This window comes from Heterocephalus glaber, unplaced genomic scaffold (genome assembly GCF_053883595.1).
Source record: "Heterocephalus glaber isolate CG9 unplaced genomic scaffold, H.glaber_assembly_v1.0 deba00001613, whole genome shotgun sequence".
Classification (NCBI taxonomy): Eukaryota; Metazoa; Chordata; class Mammalia; order Rodentia; family Bathyergidae; genus Heterocephalus; species Heterocephalus glaber.
In genome coordinates this window covers 33,893,949-33,918,061 of record NW_028258384.1, presented here as the reverse complement: position 1 = coordinate 33,918,061, position 24,113 = coordinate 33,893,949, and the positions used below count along the sequence as shown (strand labels likewise).

Here is a 24,113-nt window from a genome sequence, read left to right as displayed (position 1 = left end):
GCCCCTCCTCTAAGTGTCTCTGCAAGTGGGCAGGCAAGCTCCCCCTGCCCTAAGCCAGTCACTGTGTTCAAATAGGAGAGCTGTGAAGGGGGCTTGGGGGGTTGGGGGCTGACTGCCACTGCCAGGCTTTGCACAGGAGATGATATCTTCTTGCCAGTCCAAAGGAACCGATCTATGGGAAGGGTTCTGAGGTTCTGAAAGAGCCGGACTCTGGGAGATGAAATGGGAATGAGTCTTACCTGACCCCCCTTCCCCAGGACCCCTTGGCTCTGCCCACATGCTTAGACACCCCCTCTTCCATGATTCAAAGTGGGGCCAGAGATTTAGCTCAGTGGTTCTGGCACCTGCCTCGAAAGCGCAAGGTCCCAAGCTCGATCCCTGGTACCAAAAACAAAAAAAGGAACTCATCATTATATTTTAGGGCTTGGGATTTGGCTCAGTGGTTTTGCCAGCTGCTGCTCAAGGGCAAGGACCCAAGTTCGATCCCCAGTACCAAAAAAAAAAAAGAAAAAAAAAGACCCATGATTCAAAGTGAGTGGTTCCCAACTGGTGTACAAGAGGAACGAAGAGAGATGAGACAACATATTCATTTCTTCAGCTTCTGATGCAGCCAAGAGGGCCTGGGGTGGCCCCCTCTCAGGGGCTGTTTCATTTAGCTCAAAGTTTTACACGAATACGATTTTTCTATGTGGGGTATGACATGAAAATGATTGCAAATGGCCTGGGTGGCTCTGATTTCTCCAGTTCCCCTGCCTTGTGGAGAAGAATCATTTTGGGTTGATGAGACTCCCCAGGCTTGGAAGGGAAAGAAAGATGAGCCCAAAGTGGCTCATGGTCTGAATCACTTCAGTCACTTAGCCTCACTTCAAGGCTCAAACTGTCTTTCTGAAGTTTACTTCTTCCTCCGTTCCCAGGGCCCATGCCTGGAGAGAAGCAGCCATTCAAAGCAGGGCTTACCTTGGCATCCATGATGCTGGTCTCCACGCGGGCCACACCCTGGTTCTCCCGGAACAGCTGGATCTTGCTGATCTTGCTGAACTCGGACAGCACAGTGGTGAGGTTGGTTTTGAGATCAATTACATGGCTAATGCCATGACGGGGTCCGACCAGGAGAGTGGTAGCAGACTGCTTTTCATCCTATGCCCAAGCAGGGCAAGCAGCATGCACAGAGAGGAAGGGGAGGAGGTGGAGAGAGGAGGAAGGAGGAAGAAAATAGAAAATATCCACTGGACCAATTCTGTGGGGGTTGAGGGCAAAATGGTCTGGAACCTCTCTGTTCCAGGCTACGGTCCCAGATCATTGGTCTATCAACACTTTGGCCTTAGCAGCAGTTAAATGGGCGGTAGCAGGCTAGCTCTAACAAAATGGTAAAGTAGGTGAGGTTCGATTTGGTGCCTTTGGAGAACCTTCCCCTAGCAAACCCAGGTTGCTGCAGGCCATTCAAGGTCCCCATCCAGTGCTCTGTCAGGCCAGGCTGCATTATGCCCAGTCTTTACCCTCCTCCACCCTCCACAACAGCTGCTCAAACTTGCACTTCTCACCCAATGCCAAAAGCTAAACGGACAAAGTAACTGCCTAAGGTGCTGAGGTTGATTGGGTATTTAATGGAGGCCTCCCTCCCTAAAGAATATTTACCTTTTAATAAGCATTCCAGCAATCTTAACCCAAAAGAATGGCTAATAGGAACTGCAGCAGTGGCAGGTGGATAGAAGAGATTTGAGGGTTTGTGGGGTGTAGGTAGGGGACAGTGGGCTTTCAGCGTTTTGCAAATACCAGTACGTAAATGGCTACCTCTAGGTAGGCTGCACTGGATTTCCTTAAATGATCCTGACAAACTCCTTGGCGGCATCAAGCCTGAAGCCTCTAGGGGCTCACTTCCTGCCATTAGCATCACCCCAGGAACTTCTTGTGTTTGCCTATAGGTACTTTGATAAGCAGCCTTCGTTTAGTGTGCCCTGCTAGGCAGTGTGGTCCCCAGAGCACGACAAGTACCTGGAGCTAATCAGCAAGATGATTTGAATTTCCTTTCACTGAGGTCACGGTGTTAGAGGCGGGGCCTGCTTTGCCCTTTCTCAGGGAATTGCTGCTGCAGTGGAGGGCAAGGGTGGCAGGGGGCAGCATGAGGACTCCTGAAACTGGGGTATGGGGCTGCAGGAGTGCAAGGGCAATGAAATTGAGCAGGGGTTGGCAACGCTGTGGCCCTGGGGCCAAATCCAATGCACCACCTGTTTTTGTATGGCTCAAGAGCTAAGAATGGCTTTTTACATTTTTAAATGGTTGGAAAGAAATCAAAAGAACCATATTTTGTGGCATGTGAAAATTATATGAAATTCAAATTTCTGTGTCCCTAAATAGTTACTGGCACAAAGCAATGCCTATTTGTGTTAATGCATTGTCTATGGTTGCTTCCACACTAAGATGGCATGGCTAAATAGCTGCCACAGAGATCTGTTTGGCCCACCTGCAAAAGCCTAAAATATTTACTATCTGGCTCTTTACGGGGAAAGTTTGCTAATCCCTGAAATAGAGGAAGGGGAACATGACAGGGTTATAAAAGGGTACTGAAAACAAATACAGTTTGCCCTCAGTATCCATGGGGGATTTATTCTAGGACCCATTCGCAGATACTAAAATCCAGATATGCAGGTCCCTTATATAAAAGGGTATAGTATTTGCATGTCACCTATGTACATCCTTCCATAAACTTTCTTATTTTATTTGCAGTCGGGGTTGAACCCATGGCCTTAGAGATGTTAGGCCAGCAGTCTACCACAGAGCTGCATTGTGGTCCTCTTGCCCCAAGCTCCCAACTACCTGGGATTATAGGTGTGCACCATCATGCTGGCTATTTCACATACACTTGAAATCATCTCTAGATTACTTGTAATACCTAATACAATGTAAATGCTGTGTAAATAGTTGTTATATTGTATTGCTTGGGGAATAATGACAAGAAAAAGGTCTGTACAGTTCAGAACTGACAATATTTTCTTTGAATATTGATCCACGGATGGCTGAATCCATGGATACAGAATTCTAGGATACAGAGGGCCAACTATGTTTTTCCCCCCAGGACAAATGCTAACAAAGGGTTTTCCTCCTCCCCATCTTCCCCACACTGCCCCACTGACCAGGCCCACAGTGTTGAACAATACGCCTGTGAAGGTTGGAAGTTCATTCAGAATTCGAAGGTACTGGAGCTTTGCCTGGACTGCAGAACCCTGTGGAAACAACCCACCCCAAAATATGAGAAGCCAAGGATCACAGGAAAGGCAAACCTACGTTCTCAAAGAGGAGTCTCAACATCCTAGACCAGTCCTGAGTCCTGAAGCTACACTGTGCGAATGTGAGGAGATGCTGGGCCAAACTGCAGGAAGATTCCAGCTTGGAGGGCTCTCACCTCTAGCACCCCACCTCCCTTTCTAAACGCTCCTCCCACCTCCTGACTCGCACTTCTAGGGCAGCCAGCAGACTCACTTTGCTCATGGGTTAATTCCAACACTGACTGTCCCCTAACTCTGACCTAACTGTGTATCAAATCATTACTGCCACCCAAACACCGGCCATCTGCAGCTGTTGGGGGAGTCTCACTCTAGGTCCCAAGCTTGGTCTTCATTGGGTCTTCCAGGTTTCTATCAGCATCACTGGAGCAATTGAGTCAGACATCTATGAGAGACACTGTATTCCTCCTTCCTCCTGTCATTTGAGGGCCGCTAGGCACCAAATCACCTTGGTTTTACATCCTAACTCTCTCTCTTCAACCTATCCACCCTTCTTCTCTTCCCAGTCATTGTCTTGGACATTCCCACCTGCATCAGGGTGACAGCTGGGTTACCTCCAGTATTAACATTGCTTTCTCTTGACTGCCTCCACATACTGTTAAAGGAAGCTTCCTAAAACACAGTAAGTTGAATCACACTGGTTTCCTGCTTAAATTCTTAGATGGTTCTCTGCTGTGGATGAATTACAACCCATTTCCAGGGCACACTGGGCCTTTCATAAACTGGCTCCTGCCAACCTCTCCCCTGCCTGGCCTGCCTTCCTGTCCCTAACCCCATTCCCTTGTACATCCCTTGCACCTTGTATACTTGCTTAGGCTGAACTATTTGCATTTCTTCCCTTACACCATGGTCTCTCTTATCACTGGACTTTTGTTACAGATGGATCTCCCTGCCTGAAAAAGTCTTTCTCCCATTACCCACCCTCACCAACTCCTTTAGACAGACTCCTATCTGTCTGTCTTTCAAGACCCAGATCTGGCATCAAAGGCACCAACTCCTGGCCTTTTCCTCCTTGTTCAGCCTGGGATCAGTGTCCTCTGATTCCAGAGCACCCTCGTCTGCAACACTGTGTTGGAACTCATGACTCTGTTTCCCTACTGGACTGTGTCTGACTTGAGGGCCGAGACCAGGCCTTCTTCATCTTTGTATCTTCAGGCAGAGCGCTGGGGTGCCTCCAAAAACATGATAACTGAAAAGATGGTGGTGAGCACTGTTGCTCTCAGCAAAGAAGAAAACAATCTGATTAAATACACACAGCAAGGTGGGAATAGGTTAACTTTCTGAGGAGATTTGTATCTTAAAAGAGAAGCTAGTTGGTAAAGCAAGAAATCTGGAATGGGTGAGATATATGGAAGCCATTGTGTCCCCTGTGTACATCTGTGTGCTGATTCTAGTACCTTTCACTACCCTCCTCCCTCTTGGATAAGACACAAAAGCAGATGGAGCCTTAGAAGCCTAGGAAGGGCCTGCAGAGCTGGGGGAGGCAGGAAGAGGGTTCCGTCAGAGGCAAGGGTGTGTGCCCTAGAAGGTGGAAGTGAGTACAGCAGTGGCCTAAGCCTTCACAAGCTTCTCCAGTGACCATTCTCCAGGTTAGATTTTTGTCACACAAAACCCATCCTCAGGCTGGGCTTTTATCTTCCAAAATTCTAGATTCTAGGACTTATTGAGGGACAGAGCAGTCATTTCCATGGAAAACATGTGCCCCCAGGGTCCAGTGCCTTCCATATGACAGATGCTCAATCAGTACTAACTGGCAGAAGGACCAAGGACGATTGCTTGCATTTGGCCCTTAGCTTTGAGCACCCAGAGCTCTCTTAGTGACCTGCCACTGAGTTGTCTCTGGGAGAGGCTCAGGCTTGGGAAACACTCCTCTCCCTAATTGCTCCCATACCTGGCCAAGCTAGGTGTGCACCTGAGTCAGAAAGAGTGGTGGGGATCTGAAGAAGAACCACCCAGAAGCCCTGAGGCCTCTAGTGCCTGAACGCAGTACCCCATGGCTTCTCCTGAGTACCTTGGTGCTACTAGAAGGATGCATTTGGTGAGCCTTCAGCTGCTGAGAGAGAGACTTCCAAAGGTTCTTCTCTTTGATGACTTGCAGGAGGGAGGGAGGAAGAAAGGGTTCCAGGCCCCATTCCTTCCTAAACACAGAAAAAAAGTAAGGGATTAGTGAGAGAGAAAGTGGTACAGAGAGAGGAAGATGGTAAGACAGAAACTGACTGGGCCTGAGAGGCAGAGATGGAGGAAGAAAGATTGGGAGAAAGAAGAGGCATGGGGACAGGGGAACACTAGTGACGGTCCCATCACAGAAGCTGTAGTTCTCTAGAGCATCATGAGGAACTTCAATTCTTACCCCTATCTCATGCCCCACATTCCTGAAAAGTACAGCAGAGCTTGACCTCTGCACCTTCCCCCTACACAGCTATTTGTTCCCACCCCGAAGGGCCCCGGCACAACTCACTCCACATTCTTGAGTGAGATCTTCTGACTGGGCCGAGTGGCTGAGACGGTGATATAGATGTGGAGGGCAGCCAGGCCCAAAAGCATCTCTGGCTTGGGGTCCATCCCAAAGCGTTCTCGAATAACGTCATTCCGACTCTGTGAGAGAGGGCAGTCCAAACCCATCAATTAAAGGAGACATTCCCTGTCCACCCCCCACCCTGATATGTACTCTTTTATATCCCAGAAAAGAATCATGATCTCAGTAAGTCATGACAGAGCAGGGAAAGAGGAAGGCACTGCCTTTGGGGAAGATACAACAGAGGACCTTTGGGTCACAGACGCACTATTTGCTTCATTGAGCAGATACTGGACAACCTCCTCAGAGTCAGGTGCACACAATAGCAAGGCACAAGTGAGAAGTCCAGTTCACTGCAGAAGTGAGACATGGCATCACCTTTCTTTCCTCGTGTTACAAGAGAGCCTCCCATGCTTTCTCAAGGACCTATACTCACCCCCCTAGTCATACAAGGCTCTTCTACTAGTTCAGATAGGAGCAAAGAAAGAGAGACATTGGAAGGGATTCTCCACATGGCTCTGGCCTGGAAACCCAGGGTGAGGGATGGATTGCAGGGGTGTGGCAGATATTCTGTTCTTTGGGGTCTGAAGGACAAAAACATAAAGCCATTTTTCCCTATCCTGTCCTAGAGGGGGTCCTCTGGAACTGCTGGCCTAGTATATGATAATTCCAAACTCTGAGAGCCAGACCCCAGCTATGAATGAATCTGCCTCAGTCAGAATAGTTACCCATTTGGTTGAGGTGGAGCCAAGATGGACTAAGGGACTAGGGAGCCACTGTAGTGTCACTGTAGCATAGGAGAGAGTAGAAAAGAAACACTGGGCCAGGGGATGTAGCTCAGCAGCGCCCTCGCCTGCCTGGCAAGTGCAAGGTCCTGAGCTCAATTCCAGGTACCAAAAAAAAAAAAAAAAAAAAATAGAAAAAAAGAAAAATACTTTGTCAATGATTGATGATCATCTATGTAGGAAATCCAGTGGAATCTACCAAACAAAACACAACAAACCAAAAACACTATTAGAAGTAATAAGTGAGTATAGTAAGATTGCAGAAAATAAGATCAATACACAAAAACCAACTGCATTTCTATATGCTAGCAACAAACAAATGGAAATTGAAATTACAAATCAAAATTATGTAGCTGGCCTAGTAGCACAGGCTGGTAATCCCTGCACTCTGGAGCAGGAGGATTAAAAGTCTGAGTCCATCGTGGGCAACTTTAGTGACTTAATGAGACCCTATCTCAAAATTAAAAAATAAAAAATGGCCTGGGAATATAGCTCAGGGCAAAGGTCCTGGGTTCAGTTCCCAATACCACCACCACTACCACCACCACCAAAACAACAACAACAAAAAACCCCAAAACAACAACAACAAAACCCATTTATGGGCCGAGGATTTAGCTCAGTGGTTCCGCCGCCTGCCTCGCAAGCGCAAGGTCCCGAGTTTGAGCCCTGGGACAAAAAACAAAAGCAAAACCAAAAAAACCCCCTCCATTTATAATGTCATCAAAAATATGAAATAATATGCGAAATCTGACAAAATATGTGAAAGAGTTGTGTACTGAAAACTATAAAATGCCACTGAGAAAGATTAAAGGAGACTTAAGTCAATGTAGAAATACTGTGAATTGCATGACTCAGTATTGTTAAGATGTCAGTTCTCTCCAAACCGATCTATAAATTCACCACAATACAATGCAAATCACATCTGATTTATTTATTTATTTATTTATTTTCTGGGGATTGAAACCAGGGCCTTGACACTGAGCTATACCCCAACGCTTTTTTTTTTTGTTGTTACCGGGGATCGAACTCTGGTCCTTGCGCTTGCGAGGCAGGCGGCGGAACCACTGAGCTAAATCCCCGGCCCCTCATTTTTGTTTTTTGGAGACTAAGTCTCCTAGGCTGGGCTCAAATTTGTGATCCTTCTGCCTCAGCCTCCCACAGTACTGGGATTACACAGGCTGGGATTAACATCAGACCCAGCATACATCAGGTTTTTAGTAGAAATTGACAAACTGATTCTAAAATTCACACAAAAATACAAAAGACCTAGATGAGATAAAACAACTTTGGAAAGGAAGAACAAAATTGGATGACAAATACTACCTAATTTTAATACTTATTATAAAGTTACAGTACTCAAAAGACTGTGATGTTGGTATAAGGATAGATAAGTAGGTCAATAGAAATGATGGAGAGTTCAGAATAGAAATAGATCACATGTATGTGGGCAACTGATGTGTGTGTGTGTGTGTGTGTGTGTGTGTGTGTGTGTGCGTGTGGTACTGGGGACTGAAGCCAGGGCCTTTGCACTGACCTATATCCCCAGATCATTATTTTTATTTTGAGATAGGGTCTCACTAAGTTGCTAAGTTGGCCAGGCTGGGCTTGAATTTGTGATCCTCCTGCCTCAGCCTCCCAGAGTGCTAGGATTGTAAGCCTGCACCACCATGTCCAGCCTGGACAGTTGATTTTTGACAAAGGTACAAAGGCAATTCAGTGGAAAAAGAACAGTCTTTTTAACAAATGGTACTGGAGTAACTGTCTCTCCATATGCCAACACACACACACACACACACACACACGCACACACGCACACACGCACACACTTTGGTGAATATCTTGCACCACTTAAGAAAATCAAGGCCTAAATGTAAAACCTATAGAAATTCTGGGGAAAAAAGAAGATCCTTATGACCTTGAGTTAGAAAAGGATTTTTTTTAGATATGACATCAAAAGCACTGTGTATAAAAGAACAAATTAACAAACTGGACTTCATCAAAATTCAAACAATTGCTCTGTGAAAGACACAGTTTATAGACTGAAAAGACAAGCCACAGCCTGGGAAAATAATTACAAATTACATATCCAACAAATGACTTGTTTCTAGAATACATAAAGAACTCTCAAAACTCAATAATAAGAAAACAAACAACTCAATAAAAAAAGTGGGCAAAGCCGGGGATTTAGCTCAATGGCACCATGCCTGCCTCACAAGTGCAAGGTCCTGAGTTCAATCCCCAGTACCAAAAAAAAAAAGAAAAAACAAAAAAACCCCTCAAACAAAACCCTCCAAAAAGCAGGCAAATGATTTGAACAGACATTTCACCAAAGAAGATGTACAACAGCAAGTGAATACGTGAAAAATTGTTCAACATCATTCGTCATTAGCGAAATGCAAATGGAATCCATAATGCTACTATACATTATTAGAAAGACTAAAGTAAAGAATATATATTAGTAACAGTAAATGTTGACAAGAACGTGGAGAAATTGGAACTCTCATACATTACTGGTGGGAATGTAAGATGGTACAACCACTTCGTAAAACAGTATTGAATTTTCTTTTAAAAAACCAGGGTTGGGGATTTAGCTCAGTGGTTCCGCCACCTGCCTCGCAAGTGAAGGACCAGAGTTCAATCCCCGGTACCAAAAAAAAAAACCAAAGAAAGATAGATCTACTGTATGATCAAACCATTCCATTACTAGGCATTTACCCAAGAGGAAAGAAAGTCCATATAAAGGCTATACATGAATGTTCATAGACGCTTTATTTGTAATCGACAACATCTGGAAACACCCCAAATGTCCATCAATAGGTGTAATAAATTCTACTACATCCATACCGTGGAAGACTACTTGACAATAAAAACAAATTAACTATTAATACATGCAACATCATGGATAGATCTCAAAATGATTATGCTGAGCAAAATAAGCCAGATCAAAATAAGTATACATACTATGTAATTCAATTTATGTAAACTGTAGAAAATGAAAACTAATCTATAGTGATAGAAAGCAGGTCACTGGTTGCCTAGTGCTTCAGGGGATGAATTACAAGGGGGCCTGAGGAAACTTTTGAGAATACTGGATATGTTCAATATTTGGATTGTGGTGATAGCTTCATGTATGTAAAAATTTATACTGTTTATTTTATTTTATTTTATTTTTGGTACCGGGGATCGTATACTGTTCATTTTAAATGCATGAAGTTTATTGTGTGTTAATTAGACTCTAATAAAACTGTTAAATATAAAAGAGAAAGGGCTGGGGATGTAGCTCAGCAGCACAGTGCCTGCCTGGCAAGCGTGAGGTCCTGAGTTCCATTCCCCATAGGGAAAAAAAAAAAAAAAAAAAAAAAAGAAGGGATATAGCTGAAGTCCATATTATCACAATGGGAGGAAAGAGTAGATGTGGTCTTGTCATCAAATTCCAAAATATTAGAACTGAGGCAAATCACAGAAGCTTGAATGAAGAAATTGAGGGCAAACAAAATGAGAACTAGACTTCAGAAATTCATAGAGCAACCACACAACTCATTGCCTTCTAATGTAGGGACAGAGGGCACTGTAGGTAGGAAAAAGATAGGATGAAGGCCTCATTGAGGTTTATTAAAAATTAACAAGGCAGTTTTGACCTGTAGCCAGACTCCAGCAATTATAAGAGGAAAGGCAGCTAGACTCTGAGGAATTAGACAAAGGCAGCTAAACACAAGCAATTAGGAAGACAAAGACAGAGAACTCAAGACCCAGAAGTTCCCTGGTAGCTGGATTAACGTAAGAATCACAAATTTACCCTTTTCTTAATCCTTCAGCCTAGACTACCTGTCCTTAAGGCCCCCACCCATAATGTAACCCTCCCCAAAGGACAGGGAAAGGTCTTGCGGCACGAAGAAATCCAAGGTTAGGATGAAAGACCAGCCAGGGGGCCAATCAGATTCCAGGAGCCTGCTTGGGACCAGGATCTCATTAAAAGCAGCTGCACACAAGCAATCCTCCTGCAATTCACTTTCGAATTCTCCCTACTCCTCCGGAGGAGCTGTCTGTCATCCCTCTCTCCCTCCTTCCCCATCTTCAAATAAATTGTCTTCTTTTATTGTAAACCGCTTCTCTAGTTCTTTACCGATGCTGGGTTTAGGATCGCCAGGAGCTGCGCATTCCAGCAGAGCAGTGGCATGATGTGGAAGAACAGTGGCTTGCTCTCCACCCTGAACAATACAGTTGGCATGGTGTGGCATGGTGCACAGTCCTCCCTGGATGTTACACTAGAAGGTTGGTAAAGAAACTTGGGCCAAGGGGGCCAGAGATATAGCTCAATGGCACCGTGCCTGGCTGGCAAGCACAAGGCCCTAAATTCAGTTTCCAGAACTAAAAAAAGGAAGACATTGGATTTGGGCTGGGAATGTAGTGCAGTGCCTATCTGGCAAGCACAAGGTCCTCAGTTTGATTCCCAGTACCGGAAAAAAAAAAAAGAAACTTGGGGTGAGAAATGTTTCTAACATTTTAGGCTGTCTGAAAGGACAGAAAAGACAGTCAGGATGTCTCATAGCATGTTCCTAGGGTCACCGTCAGAGATAGATGGAGTTTGAGGTTTTTTTCTTCATTAAGTGCTGTGTATGTCTTGTGGGCACCTAAAACTCAATATATCCCCAAATGAATTCATCTCAAACCTATTCCAATGCCTTTATTCCCTAATTTGAGGAATGCTATCACCTGTACCACACACTCATCAAGTCAAAGCCTAGCAATTCTACTTTTTAAATCTCTCTGAATCCCACTCCACCCCTCCCTTATAGCCTGGATTCTGACTCTCATCATTTCTCCTCTGGATAACAGCCATAGTACCCTAGCTAATGTGCTTCCTTGGCGCTGTAGTGACCTTTTGAAATTGCTCCTCTGACCAGGCCATTCTCCTTTTGTCATTTCTGTGTCCTCACCCTTCAGAAGAATTTCTTTACTTTGGCTGCACGTTAGCATTACAGGAGGAATTTAGGAAATACAAATGCTTGGGCCCCACTCCCATAGATTTTGATTTAATCAGTCATTGGTGAAGTGGATAAAATTTTTCAAAGCTTCCCAGGTAATTCTAATGTGCAGCTGGGTTTAAAAGCCAGTGTCTTAGGGCAGCGATTTTCAAAGTTGTTTGGGTAACAGAATCTCATGGAGGCTTGTTAAAATAGATCACTGGGCTCCACTTCCAGAGTTTCTGATTCAATAGGACTGGGTTGGGGCCCAAGAATTTGCATCTCTAGCAAGTTCCCAGCTGATGTTGATGCTACCAGTTCAGTGACCAGACTTTCAGAACCACTGCCCAGCCTCCATAATAATGCCCATGTTTGCCATGGCCTACCAAGCCCTTTACCACCTGCTTCCTGTCCCTCCAACTTCATTTAGTACTGCTCCTTACACCACATCCTGTGGTGCAGTTATAATAAATTACTCACAGTTTTCTCATGTCATGCTGCCTCATGCCACCATGCCTTTGTAAATGCTGAGTCCCCTTGCTTAGAATATGTCCCCTCTAGTCCATCTCTCTACACAGCAACTTCCACTCATCCTCTGTAGCTAAAAGTATGCATGTATCCCTTCCTCTGTGGAGCTGTCATTGCCTTTCTCCCACGCAGAGTTGGCAAACTAATTCCTGGGTGCCCTCATTGACAGTGAACCCTGCTACCAGCCTATTTATTTATTCACATGCAAGCTCTGATGAGCCAGGACAGTTCTTTCTTTACCCCTGACTACCAGGACCTAGTGCAGGGCCTGGCCCAGAGGAAGTGCTCAGTAAATATGTCTGGATGAAGTGAATTTGGAATCATTCCCTTATTTGAGCTAGGTATTAGAAATTGAGGCTCTTCTGAAACTGAAGTGGGTTTGTCAAACTTTGGGATCCTGTGAAGGTTCCAGAATTACTGAGGTTATATCTTCCTGAAAACTCATGAGTTCTGTGTGGACGAATAGGACTTTGAGCCACAGCCAGCTCAGGTCACCAGGCCAGCCAATTTGGCCATGGATTACAATGGCAGTAGAAAAAGAAAGGGCCTTCAGAGCTACCTGGAGGTTGGAAAAACTTATATAAAGACTTCATTGTGATGGCAGAATAGCCTGCTTGCTTTTTTGTCCACTGGTCTGTCTGTCTGTCTGTGTATCCCCAAGCCAGACTCTACCTGGATGTATAGGTACTCGAAAGCAGCAGGATCCCGTTGCAGCAGCTCCACAGGGTCTTTGGGAAAGAAGCTTATTCGGAAGAGGCATTTCATTCCATGATAGTGTGTCCGCTGTACCACCTGAGTCACAGGGACGAGACATGTGGGAGAGAGATCTAGAATCAATGGCTGGGGTCATGGGCAGTCAGCTTGGTAGGTCCTTAAAGTGGGGTTTGGGGCAGAGTTGGGCTGTTGTTTCCCATTCTGTCTCCCACCTGGCAGATTCATATTCAGCAATGCCCCCTTACCCAAGGTTGCACTTTCCCTGGTTTCAGTTACCAGTAGCCACCCTTGACCTTAAACTATTTAAATAGAAAATTCCAGAAATAAACAATTTGTGAGTTTTAAATAGCTTTTACCATGGACTATTTTTATAGTTGTGCTATTTTATTATTATTGTTAATTTCTTTTTTTTTTTGGTGCTGGGGATCAAACTCGGGACCTTGCACTTGTGAGGCAGGCGGTGGAACCACTGAGCTAAATTCCCGGCCCTGTTAATTTTTTACTGTTCCTAACTTATCAATTAACCTTTATCATAGGTATTAATGTATATGATTAAACAATATATATAGGGTCCAGTACTGTCTGCAGTTTCAGGCATTCATTGTGGGTCTTGGAATGTATCCCCTGTGGGTAAGCGGGGAGACTACTGTACCCTAGGGAAAAGTGATGTGGAGCCAGGTCTGCCCTTTTGACTCAGTGATGTACAGTGGACCCTCAAGTTACAACTGGTTTAACATATGAACAACTTGGGTTAATTAGGTTAATGTAAGATTCATCGGCCTCTTGTTATCTATACTGTGTACCCAGGTATACATCCAGATCTCAGCTGTATTGACTTACAACCAACTTGAGTTACAATCAGCCCTCGGAAACTGATTGAGTTCCTAAGTAAAGGGTCCACTGTATTTTTAAATGACATATCCAGGATATGACCTGTATCAAATAAGTAGGTCTAAGTGCCAAGACACTGGTGAGGAAGAGAGGGCTCCTGAGAACTTTTTAGGCTCCTTTTGCTGTGGGGCTCAGGCTTACAGCTTGCAGAGGGGCTCAGTCTCAAGCACAGTAAGCTGCTAATTAGAGGTGAGATCTATAAACAACTTACTGTGGGTTTCAAGAATGAAAACTCCAAAAAAACCCCAATGAATAAAAACTCCATTTGAAGGTATAGGTGAAGCAAGTTGGCAATATACTGGTAATCATTGAAGTTGGAGATGGGCAATAGAATCTGTTATACTATATTCCTTCTACATTTGTATATGTTTGCAATTTTTTATAATTTCTAAATTTTTTTTTTTTGTACTGAGGATTGATCTCAGGACTTTGCACTTGCAAGGCAGGTGCCGGAACCACTGAGCTAAATCCCTGGCTGCAAATTTTTATAATAAAAAGTTTTAAATCACATTTGGAACAAGGGACCAATTGGATGCAAAGGATGCTTGGGGCCTGCAGAGGGGTGGGGCACTTAAGCTTTCCTCCAAAGAAGGATCTTCTTAACTTTTCCTTTTTGACCTGTGAGCTTCTGGATTACATACGGCTGACAGCTGAATATGATGACATTTTCCAAAATTCTTTTCATTTTTTCTGTGCGTCTGATTGTGTTTTTGAGACAGGGTCTCACTATATAGTTCAGGTTGGCCTTGAACTTACTATGTAGCCCAGGCTGACCTTGAACTCATGCTGATCCTCCTACCTCAGCCTCCCAGGTGCTGGGATTACAGGCCTGCACTACCATGCCTGGCTCGATTTTGGTTTTTATTAGGTTTCCATGCAGGCTCTGAAAATGTATTTCTACCCAACTGTACCCCTTCAACTCTTCCCACCCTACCTGGGAATATTGACTGGTCCTATTCACCTCTCTGATACTTCTTGGTGCTCTCCCTTGAGGAAATCCCACCCAGCAGTCCTGGATTTCCCCAGCCTTTTCCCACATGGCATTCCAGGTACTATGCTATGAATCACCACACTGTACTCTTCCCACTAAGAGACCAAGACTAATGGTCTTCATGCCCTCCTTGGGTCACAAAGGGTATAGCCAAAGGCCCTCTGGAGTTGGGCAGTAACAGCCTCAAGTAAGAAATGTGTCTTCTGGGAGCTGGCTGAGCATATAATCATGAATTTTCCAGACAGAAAATGCCTTGGATTCTCTTCTCTAGTACAGGCCACATGCAAACCTACCTATAGTCAGGATAAAGGAGTTACTTACATAAGCCAGGGGTTGCTTGTCCTGGAGAAGCAGGAACTTGTGATTCTGTTCTGGCCCAGCATACTCAAGGACAAGAGCAAAGTGCTCAATGTACCTTAAGGAGAGACGGTCCTGTAATGTCACCATCACGTCCTATGGAAGAAAAAGAGCCTTGAAGGGTGATCTGTTCTTGCTCTCAGCTGTCTTAAGTACCAAACACATGGAGGGGGGATTGAAAACAAAGCACTACCATCCTGTGGAGCAGGCTGAAACACTAGCCTTTATGGTGGCCCAAGCCTTGTGTTCCAAGATGAATAAGGGACCCCCGAGTGCTGCCCACAGGTCTGGGCCCTGGGAAACACCAACAGTTCAGGGGGTGGAGGTAGCTGTTCCTGGCATATGGTAAAAGAAAGTTATATTTCTTCCTCCTTCCTTCCAGTCAACAAATTATTTTCTGAGTGCCAAGTGCAATGTTGGTTCTTTCCTCATCTTTTCTCCTGTCACAATGTCCACTCTGATTTGTCTGTCAACTCTTTACTTAGAAATTAACAAAAGTAAAAGCTACACTTATATGATTAAAAATATACCATTTGTAGATTCATAATCTAAATCAAATGACTTGAGTTACTGGTAAAATGTTCATTTTTGACTCTAGCTGGTTTTTATATATTCAATTTAGCCACTTGAAAAATGTGTCCATGCAGAGGAATTATGTCACGTGTCTGGTGTATAGTCATAAATCTGACTACTTCTGGGCTCTGTCTGCTCTGCTGCCCTACTTTTAATACTAGGGCGCCTGGAAACATATTGGTGGGGGCTGGCCAAATGTCAGTTTTTAGACTTCTGCTATTTATTTGCTGTGACTTTGGCATATTCTCTGTATTCCAGTGTGTGTGTTCATGGAGTCAGCATCTCCCAGGCCTCAAAAGCTGGAAAGAAGCAGGCATGGGAACATAAAGCTCTCTGACAGTCAGAGCTGCCAAACAAGCCCCTCAGTGCACACTGAAAGATATTTAGCCATTCAGATGGGAGGCTGGAAATTGGTGGGTACTTGAGAGGATCTCTTTGTGTTATCCAAGTAGTCACAGAGCTGCTGGCCAGTGTTGCTGGAGCTCTGGCAGGGACACATGAAGTTTTCTTTGCAGTTCAGCTGCATTGGGATTGTGACTGGCCAAGCTGATGATTGCCAACTGGTGTTACAAGTGTAATAGCCCCTGCGCCAGGCTGTCAATTCATCCAGGTACCTCTCTGGGACAAATGGCTTGGCAACCTATCAAAGTTCCAATAAACAACCAGTGTGCCCTTCCTGAAGTCAGAGTGACATCATCAGTGAGAGAAACACTGCTGTTCTGCAGAGCCCAGGCTAGATGGATGCCATGAATGCGGTGACAACAGGAGGTAGGAAAAATGTTTGGAGAAGCCTCCAAGGGGGAAGAGAGGGTGGTAAACATTCCAGTGTGGAGACAGACTGTACAGTGGGCAAATAACCCATGAACAAATACCAAGGAACATTTCAATACAAAGAGATACCCACATCTGGAGGAGGGACATTTGGATTCCCTCTGGATAGCCTAGTTCTGTTTCAAAGTCCCCTCCCATAGCCTGAGAACTTCAGTGGCCAAGAGACCATCCTATGGCTCCCTAAGGAGTGCACTTTGGTCCTAGGTCCTCTTGGAAATCCACCTAGGCCTAAGCCTCCCAAAGAAACTCTTGGTTCAACTCCCCATGATGAATGTAATTGTTATGTACTGCGTAGAAAGTTAAAAAAAAAAAAAAGAAACTGTTCATTCAATCAACATGGTTTAGGCACACTGTACTGCAATCAAACGCTACTGGAACTCTGGGCAGAGCAATTCTTCATCATTCAGGGATGGTCTCTCCTCCAGAACACTCAGCATCTTTGATCTTGAGGTACTAAAAGCCAGTAGCACAACAAATCATTGGGATGATCCAAAATACCCTTAGACAATTGCAAAAGTTCTCTGGGAGTGTGCAGTACCAACCCTTGTAGAAAACCACTGGGAAGGCCCATTCTGAGCACCTGATAAATCCTCTTTGCAAAAGCTTTTTTTTTTTTTACAAAAGTTTCCTAGCCCAGGGTTTTCTTTCTTTCTTTCTTTTTTTGTATTGGGGATTGAACTCGGGACCTTGCACTTGCAAGGCAGGCAGCGAACCACTGAGCTAAATCCCCAGCCCAGGGTTTTCTTACTTATAGGATTCTCTTGTCCCCAGGGTGGGAACCTCAGGACACCTGTGGGACAAGGTAGGTTTCTTGGGTAGGTGCAGTACTTGCCCAGCAGTTTGGGGAGCATTGGTTGTATTAAAACATTCATTCTTGGGTTGGCATTCTTTTTCTGGAGAGAGTCCAGAAAAAGTATGAACAGATATTTCTGTCCCAGAGCAGAGTAAACCTATCATTGCCTCTACTCCTCAGGACTAAGAATCACTAGGACTTTTTGATGCCTGGCTGAGCTGTTAAGAATCACAGTTCAGTACTGTAATTGCTCTGCCTGTGAAAAGAATAGCCAAAGGGGCTGTGGCTGGAATTTTCAAATCTTGGTTCAGTGCTCAAGACCTGGTTGTTATTTAAAAAGGAAGGGATGGCTAAGCTAATCTCAAGAGATTGCATTTGTTTATTTCTGTGTGTAAATTTGCTTAGGTATTACTGTATTAATATAAATCACTTTTGCTTTATAACTGGCTTAATGATCTTCAGACTTCTCAGTTCCTAAGAGTCCTGAAGACCATGTATAATGTGTACATAAAGCAACTGACAAGCAGACATGCACACAGGTGCCCACATATGCATACACATATTTTTGCAATTACTAGCACACAGTTGAGCATGCAAATTTCCACCCCCAGCCTCATCTGAGGACTGCATTTCTAAAGCCTCATGAAATATCAGGAGGTCAAAGGCCACCTTGCTCTGGCAGCGAGCAGCCACGTACATTCTCAGAGGAGCATGGGACCAGATGAGGAGACTGTATGTACCTTAACAGTGGTCCGGCCATCAAAAGTGAATGACTTGATCTGCCCATTTTCTAAGAAAACCTTCAGGACATTGGGGATGAGGAGGAGGGCTTCCTTCTTCATCATTTTCTATGAACAGGCAGGGAAAGGAGAGGGCTCATTTAGAAGGAGGAGGGAAGCCACAGGATGGTGTGGCAAGGAAGAAGGAGAAGGAGAAGGAGACAGGGAGCCAAAGGGATGGGAGGACAGAGACAGAGAAGAAAGCAGATCAGTAATAATGTTTTGTGGAGACCAAAACCAAATTCCCCAAGAAGACACTGGGCCATATCAAAAGTTAATCCTTCATTTGACATCACAGTGAACTTGCACTCTACTGTGGTTCAAAGTGCCACAGCTTCGAGCTGTGCTTGGCCTATGACAGCCTGAAGGGTCCATGAAAGGCTCTTTTTGAGCCCACCTCACTCACCTCAGCCTCTCTCCTGATACTTCCCTTTCCATCTGGGCCTTCACAAGCTGAGGCCACTCCTCTGTCTGCCTTTGCTCTGCCATTCCCTCCTCTTCATGGCATCCTAGCTTTTCCTTCCTTCCTTCCTTCCTTCCTTCCTTCCTTCCTTCCTTTCCTCCTTCCTTTTTTCTCCATTGGGTATTGAACCCGGGGCCTTCATATTGCGCTGCATTCCCATCCCTTTTTTATTTTTTATTTTGAGACAGGGTCTCTCTAAGTTACTAACTTGTCCAGGCTGGGCTGGAACTTGTGATCCTCCTGTCTCAGCCAACCAGAGGGCTGGGATTACAGGCATGTGCCTCCATGCTCAGCTTTCTGGCCCTTTCTGACCTAGCCCATGCCTTCCTTTCTGGAGTCATGTCTTATCATTTCTAGTACTTTTGCCTCTCTCATGCCTCCATATCTCTGACAATTCTTCATTGTTCACGAACGTCTCATTCCCTGGAGGATACTCAGGATCTCTGACCCTGAGACACTAAATGCCGGTAGCATGACCAATTATAAGGATGCTCCAAGGCAGCTGCAAATATTTCCAAAAGTTCCTGGAGTTGGCAGCACTGACCCTGATTGAAAACCACTGGCAAGGCCCATTTCTGAACACCTGCTAACTCCTTAGCATAACTTTTTCTGGCCCAGGCTGGGGTTTCTTTCTTATATAATGGCACATGTTAATTTCTCAGTAAGAACTCATTAAGTAAAGGCCATTCCTTCTGTCTTCCCCTTTCCCTTCTTGTCAAACTTCTATTCAGCCTTTAAAACTCAGCTCAAATATGTATTCTGTAAAGCCTTGGTCCAATATTATCAGATACTTAGGGCCTAGACTTCCCATGTGTTCATAGAGCAATTTATATACACCTTTCTCAGTACATTCATATTTTTGAAGAATATTTTTTGTTCCCAAACTGTAAACTCAGAACACAACCACAACATCTATTAATCTTTGTAATTCCAATAATAAACAGAGTTTTTTGGCACACAGTTGGTGTCCAGTAAGTGGCTGCTCAATGAATGAGCAGTAGGTGCTTAGTATGTGCTTACTTGAATGATTAGACTCATGACAAGGCTGCAACCATTTCTCTGGGCCAACATTATCAGTTCTAGAGGAACTCATAGGCTGCACAGAAGATTCCTTAATTCAACGGACATTTATTGAACCTGTACTCTATACTCAGCACTATGCTAAGCCCCCAGGAGGACTACAAAAAAAATAGAGGACTTGTGTCCAGTCTTACAGTAATCTGTTATAGTGAACATACAAACACACACACACACACACACACACGCACACACGCACACACACACTGAAACCAAAACAAACCAACAGGCATAAAATGGTTAATGTTTTCAAGGTAAGGCGAATCGGATTTTGATTTTGAAGGAGATGGTAGGTATGGATTATTAGAGAAGCCAAAAGAGAACACTCCAGATCTAGTGACTGTCACAGACAAAGCAGTTAAATAGAAACAAGCAAGTCCTCTTGAGTTGGAATGTGGCTAGCAGAGGTGGGGAGCCTGGAGTCAAGTTTGCCTGGGGTCAAGCCAAGGTGCGAAGCAATGGGATATCAAGATGGAATAGTGTGGCTCCCTGGTCCTCTATGATCCCTGATGGGGTGCCTCATTCCTGCCAAGCACAGAGGCCTGGATCCCCAGGCTAATGATGCTCAGCAGTGGCAGTTTTTATTTAGCACATTGGGTTGGACTCAGATAATTACTTAATTGATTTTGCTTCAAAATAGAGTTGGCAAGGAGCACCCACAGGATTTATTTTTGCCCCTGCTGCCTAATAAAGCTTTGGAAAATGAGGGGAAAGGGATGATAGAATAGTCTGGAGTCACCTGGACCTGGACTCCCCCAGGTCCCAGTATGCTGCCATGGTCCACACTGGTGGCAGCGGTGGATGGGATGCTGTTGTGACATCACGTAATTTCCTGAGCACAGTGAGTTGGAAGATTGATGTATGTCTCTTTCCCAGACAGGAAGGAGCCTTGAACAATGCTTGTTGACCTGTCCAGGAGAGAGAGGTAATTTAGGATGGGTTCTGGATACTCTGGGGGATTTGGATTCAGGTTGGACTACAGTAGGGGCTTGATTGTGTCTGTGGCCTAGCTTTGAGGTATGAAGAAGGCAGTCATGGTGGAGGAAGGAGACAGTGGAAGGAAGAGGAAGAGAAGGAAGAAAAAAGGAGAGGAATAAGGGAAGGGAGAAGAGGGGAGGGAGTTCTTCACTGGGTGCCCTGGCTTGGTTGATTTCCTCTGTAATGTTGAGATGGGACAGGATGTACCTATCCATACTTTGCAAATTCAAGCCATATAAAGCCGGGTGTGGTGGCGCATGCCCGTAATCCCAGCACTCGGGAGGCTGAGGCATGAGGACTGCCGAAAGTTTGAGGCCAGCCTGGGCTACCTAGTGAGTTCAGGGCCAGATTGAACTACAAAGGGAGACCCTGCCTCAAAAAAAAAAAAATTCAAGCCATATGTCCCCAGGGCGTTCAAGGGTTCAAGAAACAAATGTGCACTTGGTGACTTGACCTCAGGATCTGCTTCACCCTCATCTTTAGGGGCTCCATCCTGGTCCCTCTCCACTCTGTTCACCAATCTTTGCTTCTCTTCAACATTTTCTTTGAGGATTTACAGAGCTTCCAATCACAAATTATTCAGTCAGCTTGCCAGTGGGGTCCTGTAGTCCTCTAGGCTTTCCGGCTTTCCTTGTATAGAGATGGAGGGCATGGGCTGGTTTGGGGGATGAGATGGAAATGGAGATGGGAGACACCTGTGTCCTCTATCCCTTCTTCTGAGTGGCTCTGCCTCAAAGAACTATAGAAGTGCTTGATATCCTGCTGATTTCCCTGCTCATTTTGGGCCTGCTGTCTTCTCTCAGCAACTGCAGCTGTGCCTCAGTACATAAATGCTAAGGCCTCTGACAGCCCATCCCTCTACTGCCTACAAAAAGCACGAGTGCCTGCTAGCTCCAGCTATCCCTGTCCCACTGGGCTATCACCACCTTCCACAGATTCCTGGAGGGCTTTGGGCCAGAATCCATGATTGCTGAATACACTTTTCTGCTTTCCACCCACCTCTTCTCATCTGCACATCTGGAGCAGACAGCACACTGCATGAAAACTCAGGCAGCAAGAAGAGCATGGGCTGGTCAGAACCCCTCTCCTGCCCGACTGGCAGCTACATGGCATGGGCTGTCAAACACTACCTGTTCCCCAAGATGACACCACTGAGAAGTGGATATTCATTCTATTGTCTCAATCTGAACCATGTGTCCCTAGAACACCTGAAAGGTATCTGGAAAGTGGCGGGAAACAGGGATTTATTTTGAACCCGTTGTGATGTCTAAGGTGCCCAGCAGATACCTGATAAAAAATTGGAGTTTTAAGGAGAGTCTGTCATTTCCCCTAGGCAGCTTCACCCATCACCAGTCTTCTACAGGCAAGACGTGGAATTGCAGGGCCACTTAAATGTAAAGAGAGCTTAATTTAACCAGCCACTTGTTCTTTGGATCTTCAGAAAATCATTACTTCCTTTCTGCTTCTATCAAGTAGCAAAAGAGATTTATGGAGCACTTGCCTTAAGTGTAAGCTATTGTGCTAGGAACAGAAATTTCTCTAAGCACCAAGAGGATCCCAAGTGAATCAATATGTGTTTCTTCTTCCTCCAATGCCCAGGGCCTCTCTTGATGCTGCACACTCCTCTCCACTCAGTACCTCCTCACTCACAGCACTGGAATTCCTCCCACTCCAACCCCTTCAAAACTCCATCCACTGCAAGGGGCTCCAGAGCAAGATCTTGACAGCCAAGCTGATTCTGGCCAAGGGCTGAAGAGAGAGAGCTGAGGATGTACTTACTGCGCCTGTTTCTCCAATTGCTACCTGCTCGGAAAATCGAACCTTCACAGGATTAGACCTCAGCTTGGCCTTCTTCGCAGCACTAATGAAGGCAGATTTAGGGGACTGGAAAAAGAACAGAGAGCTGGTGAGTGTTCCATCTCTGGGGGGAAATCTAGCCTTTGTCACATCAGAGTGACGATGTCCCAGTACAGGTGCACTTTGCCTTACTGATCAAGGAATAAGCAAATAAATATTGATTACTTACTAGGGGCAAGCCAATGTGTGGAGTATGTCCCTATATGACTGGTGTACTGTGAAAAAGCTGGCCATGAATCAAATGTGGGTAAATTGAATCCCATTATGAATACTCCAGACCTAGGGGGTTTGCAAAAATAGTAAAAACATACACTGAATTTTTATTTATTTGATTTTCTTAGTAGGAGGTATACCTAATAGTGGATTCTATTACATCTGAATATAAGTATCCCAGAGGATTTATACAAATGATATCATTCATCTCACACAGATATGCCCTGCCCCTAGGAAGGAGGTTCATAACAAATTTTTTTTTTGGCAGTATGTAGAAAGTGGTTTTATTATAGGGATGGCAGTGTTGGTTCAGCATTGGAAGATCCACTCCCAAAAGTGATCATTTTAACAGAGGAAAGGAGAAAGCCATATGATCCTGTCACTAGTTGGAGAAAGAGTATTGGACTAAATTCTACAGCTGTTCATGGTAAAAGCTATCAGGAGACTAGAAGTAGAACAGAAACTTCTCAACAGATCAAAGACATGTACTCCATACTTCCGACAAAAACTCCTTCTATGAATGGAGACGATACAATGCTTTCTCCCTAAAGTGGGGAACAGGGGCATATATACCTGCTCTTCATCTGTCCATTAGACTTTGAAACATAGGTCTAAATCAAAATAGTCTGGCAATAAAATGACACAACTAGGATAGGATTGGCACGGCAGAAGCAAAATCTTTATATGTCGATGAAATGATCATCTACAGAGAAAATACTAAGAAATCTCTAGGAGCCCCTAGAACTTGTACTTGAATTTGGCAGGATTAGAAAACACAAGGTATATATAAAAATTCAGGTCTGGGTATACCTGCTATAAATGAAGAATTGGATATTGAAATTTAAAAGTTATGTAGGAGTACAAAGGACCTAGAAAAGCCAAAAAAAAAAACCAAAAACAGTTGGAAGACGTTTAGCACCCAATTTTAAGACTTCTTCTAAAACTACAGTAATCAAGGCAGTGTTGGCGTAAGGAAAGACATTGGAATAAATCAGAGAATCTAGAAACAGAACCACACATATATGGTCCACTGAGTTTTGAAAGATTATTTAACATTAGCATTTTATAGACTATAAACTCAATTCAAGAGCCGAGGAAGAGATAGTGTTTTCAGCAAATGGCACTAGAACATCTGGTATCTGTATATAAAAAATTAACCTCAACTCTTTTTTTCCATACATGAAAATAACTTGAAGGGATCTATGAACCTAAATAAGAAAGCCTAAAAGTATAAAACTTTAAGAAGAAATTATAAGGGAAAATATTTATGAATTCAGGGTAGGCAAGAACTACCTAGGATACAAAAAGCATGATGTATAGAAGAAAAAAATTGATAAATGGGATTCCATCAAAATTTGGAACTTTAAATGACATCATTAAAATGAAAAGTAGTCCTTAAACAGACCATATTTACAATGCATATAACCTATGACCAGAATATATAAAGAATTCTTAGAGCTCATTAATAGACAACCCAATTAAAATGTAGACATAATAAGATGATAAATAGCCAGTATAGCACA

The 24,113-nt window shown here is 44.3% G+C and overlaps 1 protein-coding gene across 12 annotated transcripts in view; it reads right to left on the bottom strand.

Moving 5' to 3' along the window:
- Frmpd3 (FERM and PDZ domain containing 3) overlaps positions 1-24,113 on the bottom strand; it is a 151,292-nt gene that overhangs the window by 30,910 nt on the left and 96,269 nt on the right. For 8 of the 12 annotated variants that reach the window (XM_087196731.1, XM_087196732.1, XM_087196735.1 and 5 more), the window contains 8 exons: positions 22,300-22,404; positions 17,964-18,071; positions 14,991-15,122; positions 12,746-12,865; positions 5,740-5,876; positions 5,293-5,419; positions 3,132-3,221; positions 958-1,137 (listed from right to left, as the gene is read on the bottom strand). In XM_087196731.1, coding sequence (XP_087052857.1) covers positions 958-1,137; positions 3,132-3,221; positions 5,293-5,419; positions 5,740-5,876; positions 12,746-12,865; positions 14,991-15,122; positions 17,964-18,071; positions 22,300-22,404 — 999 coding nt within the window. Of the gene's footprint in view, positions 1-957; positions 1,138-3,131; positions 3,222-5,292; positions 5,420-5,739; positions 5,877-6,524; positions 7,144-12,745; positions 12,866-14,990; positions 15,123-17,963; positions 18,072-21,807; positions 22,280-22,299; positions 22,405-24,113 lie in introns of those variants that run through there. The other 4 variants (XM_087196729.1, XM_087196733.1, XM_087196738.1 and 1 more) reach the window with 3 other exon arrangements.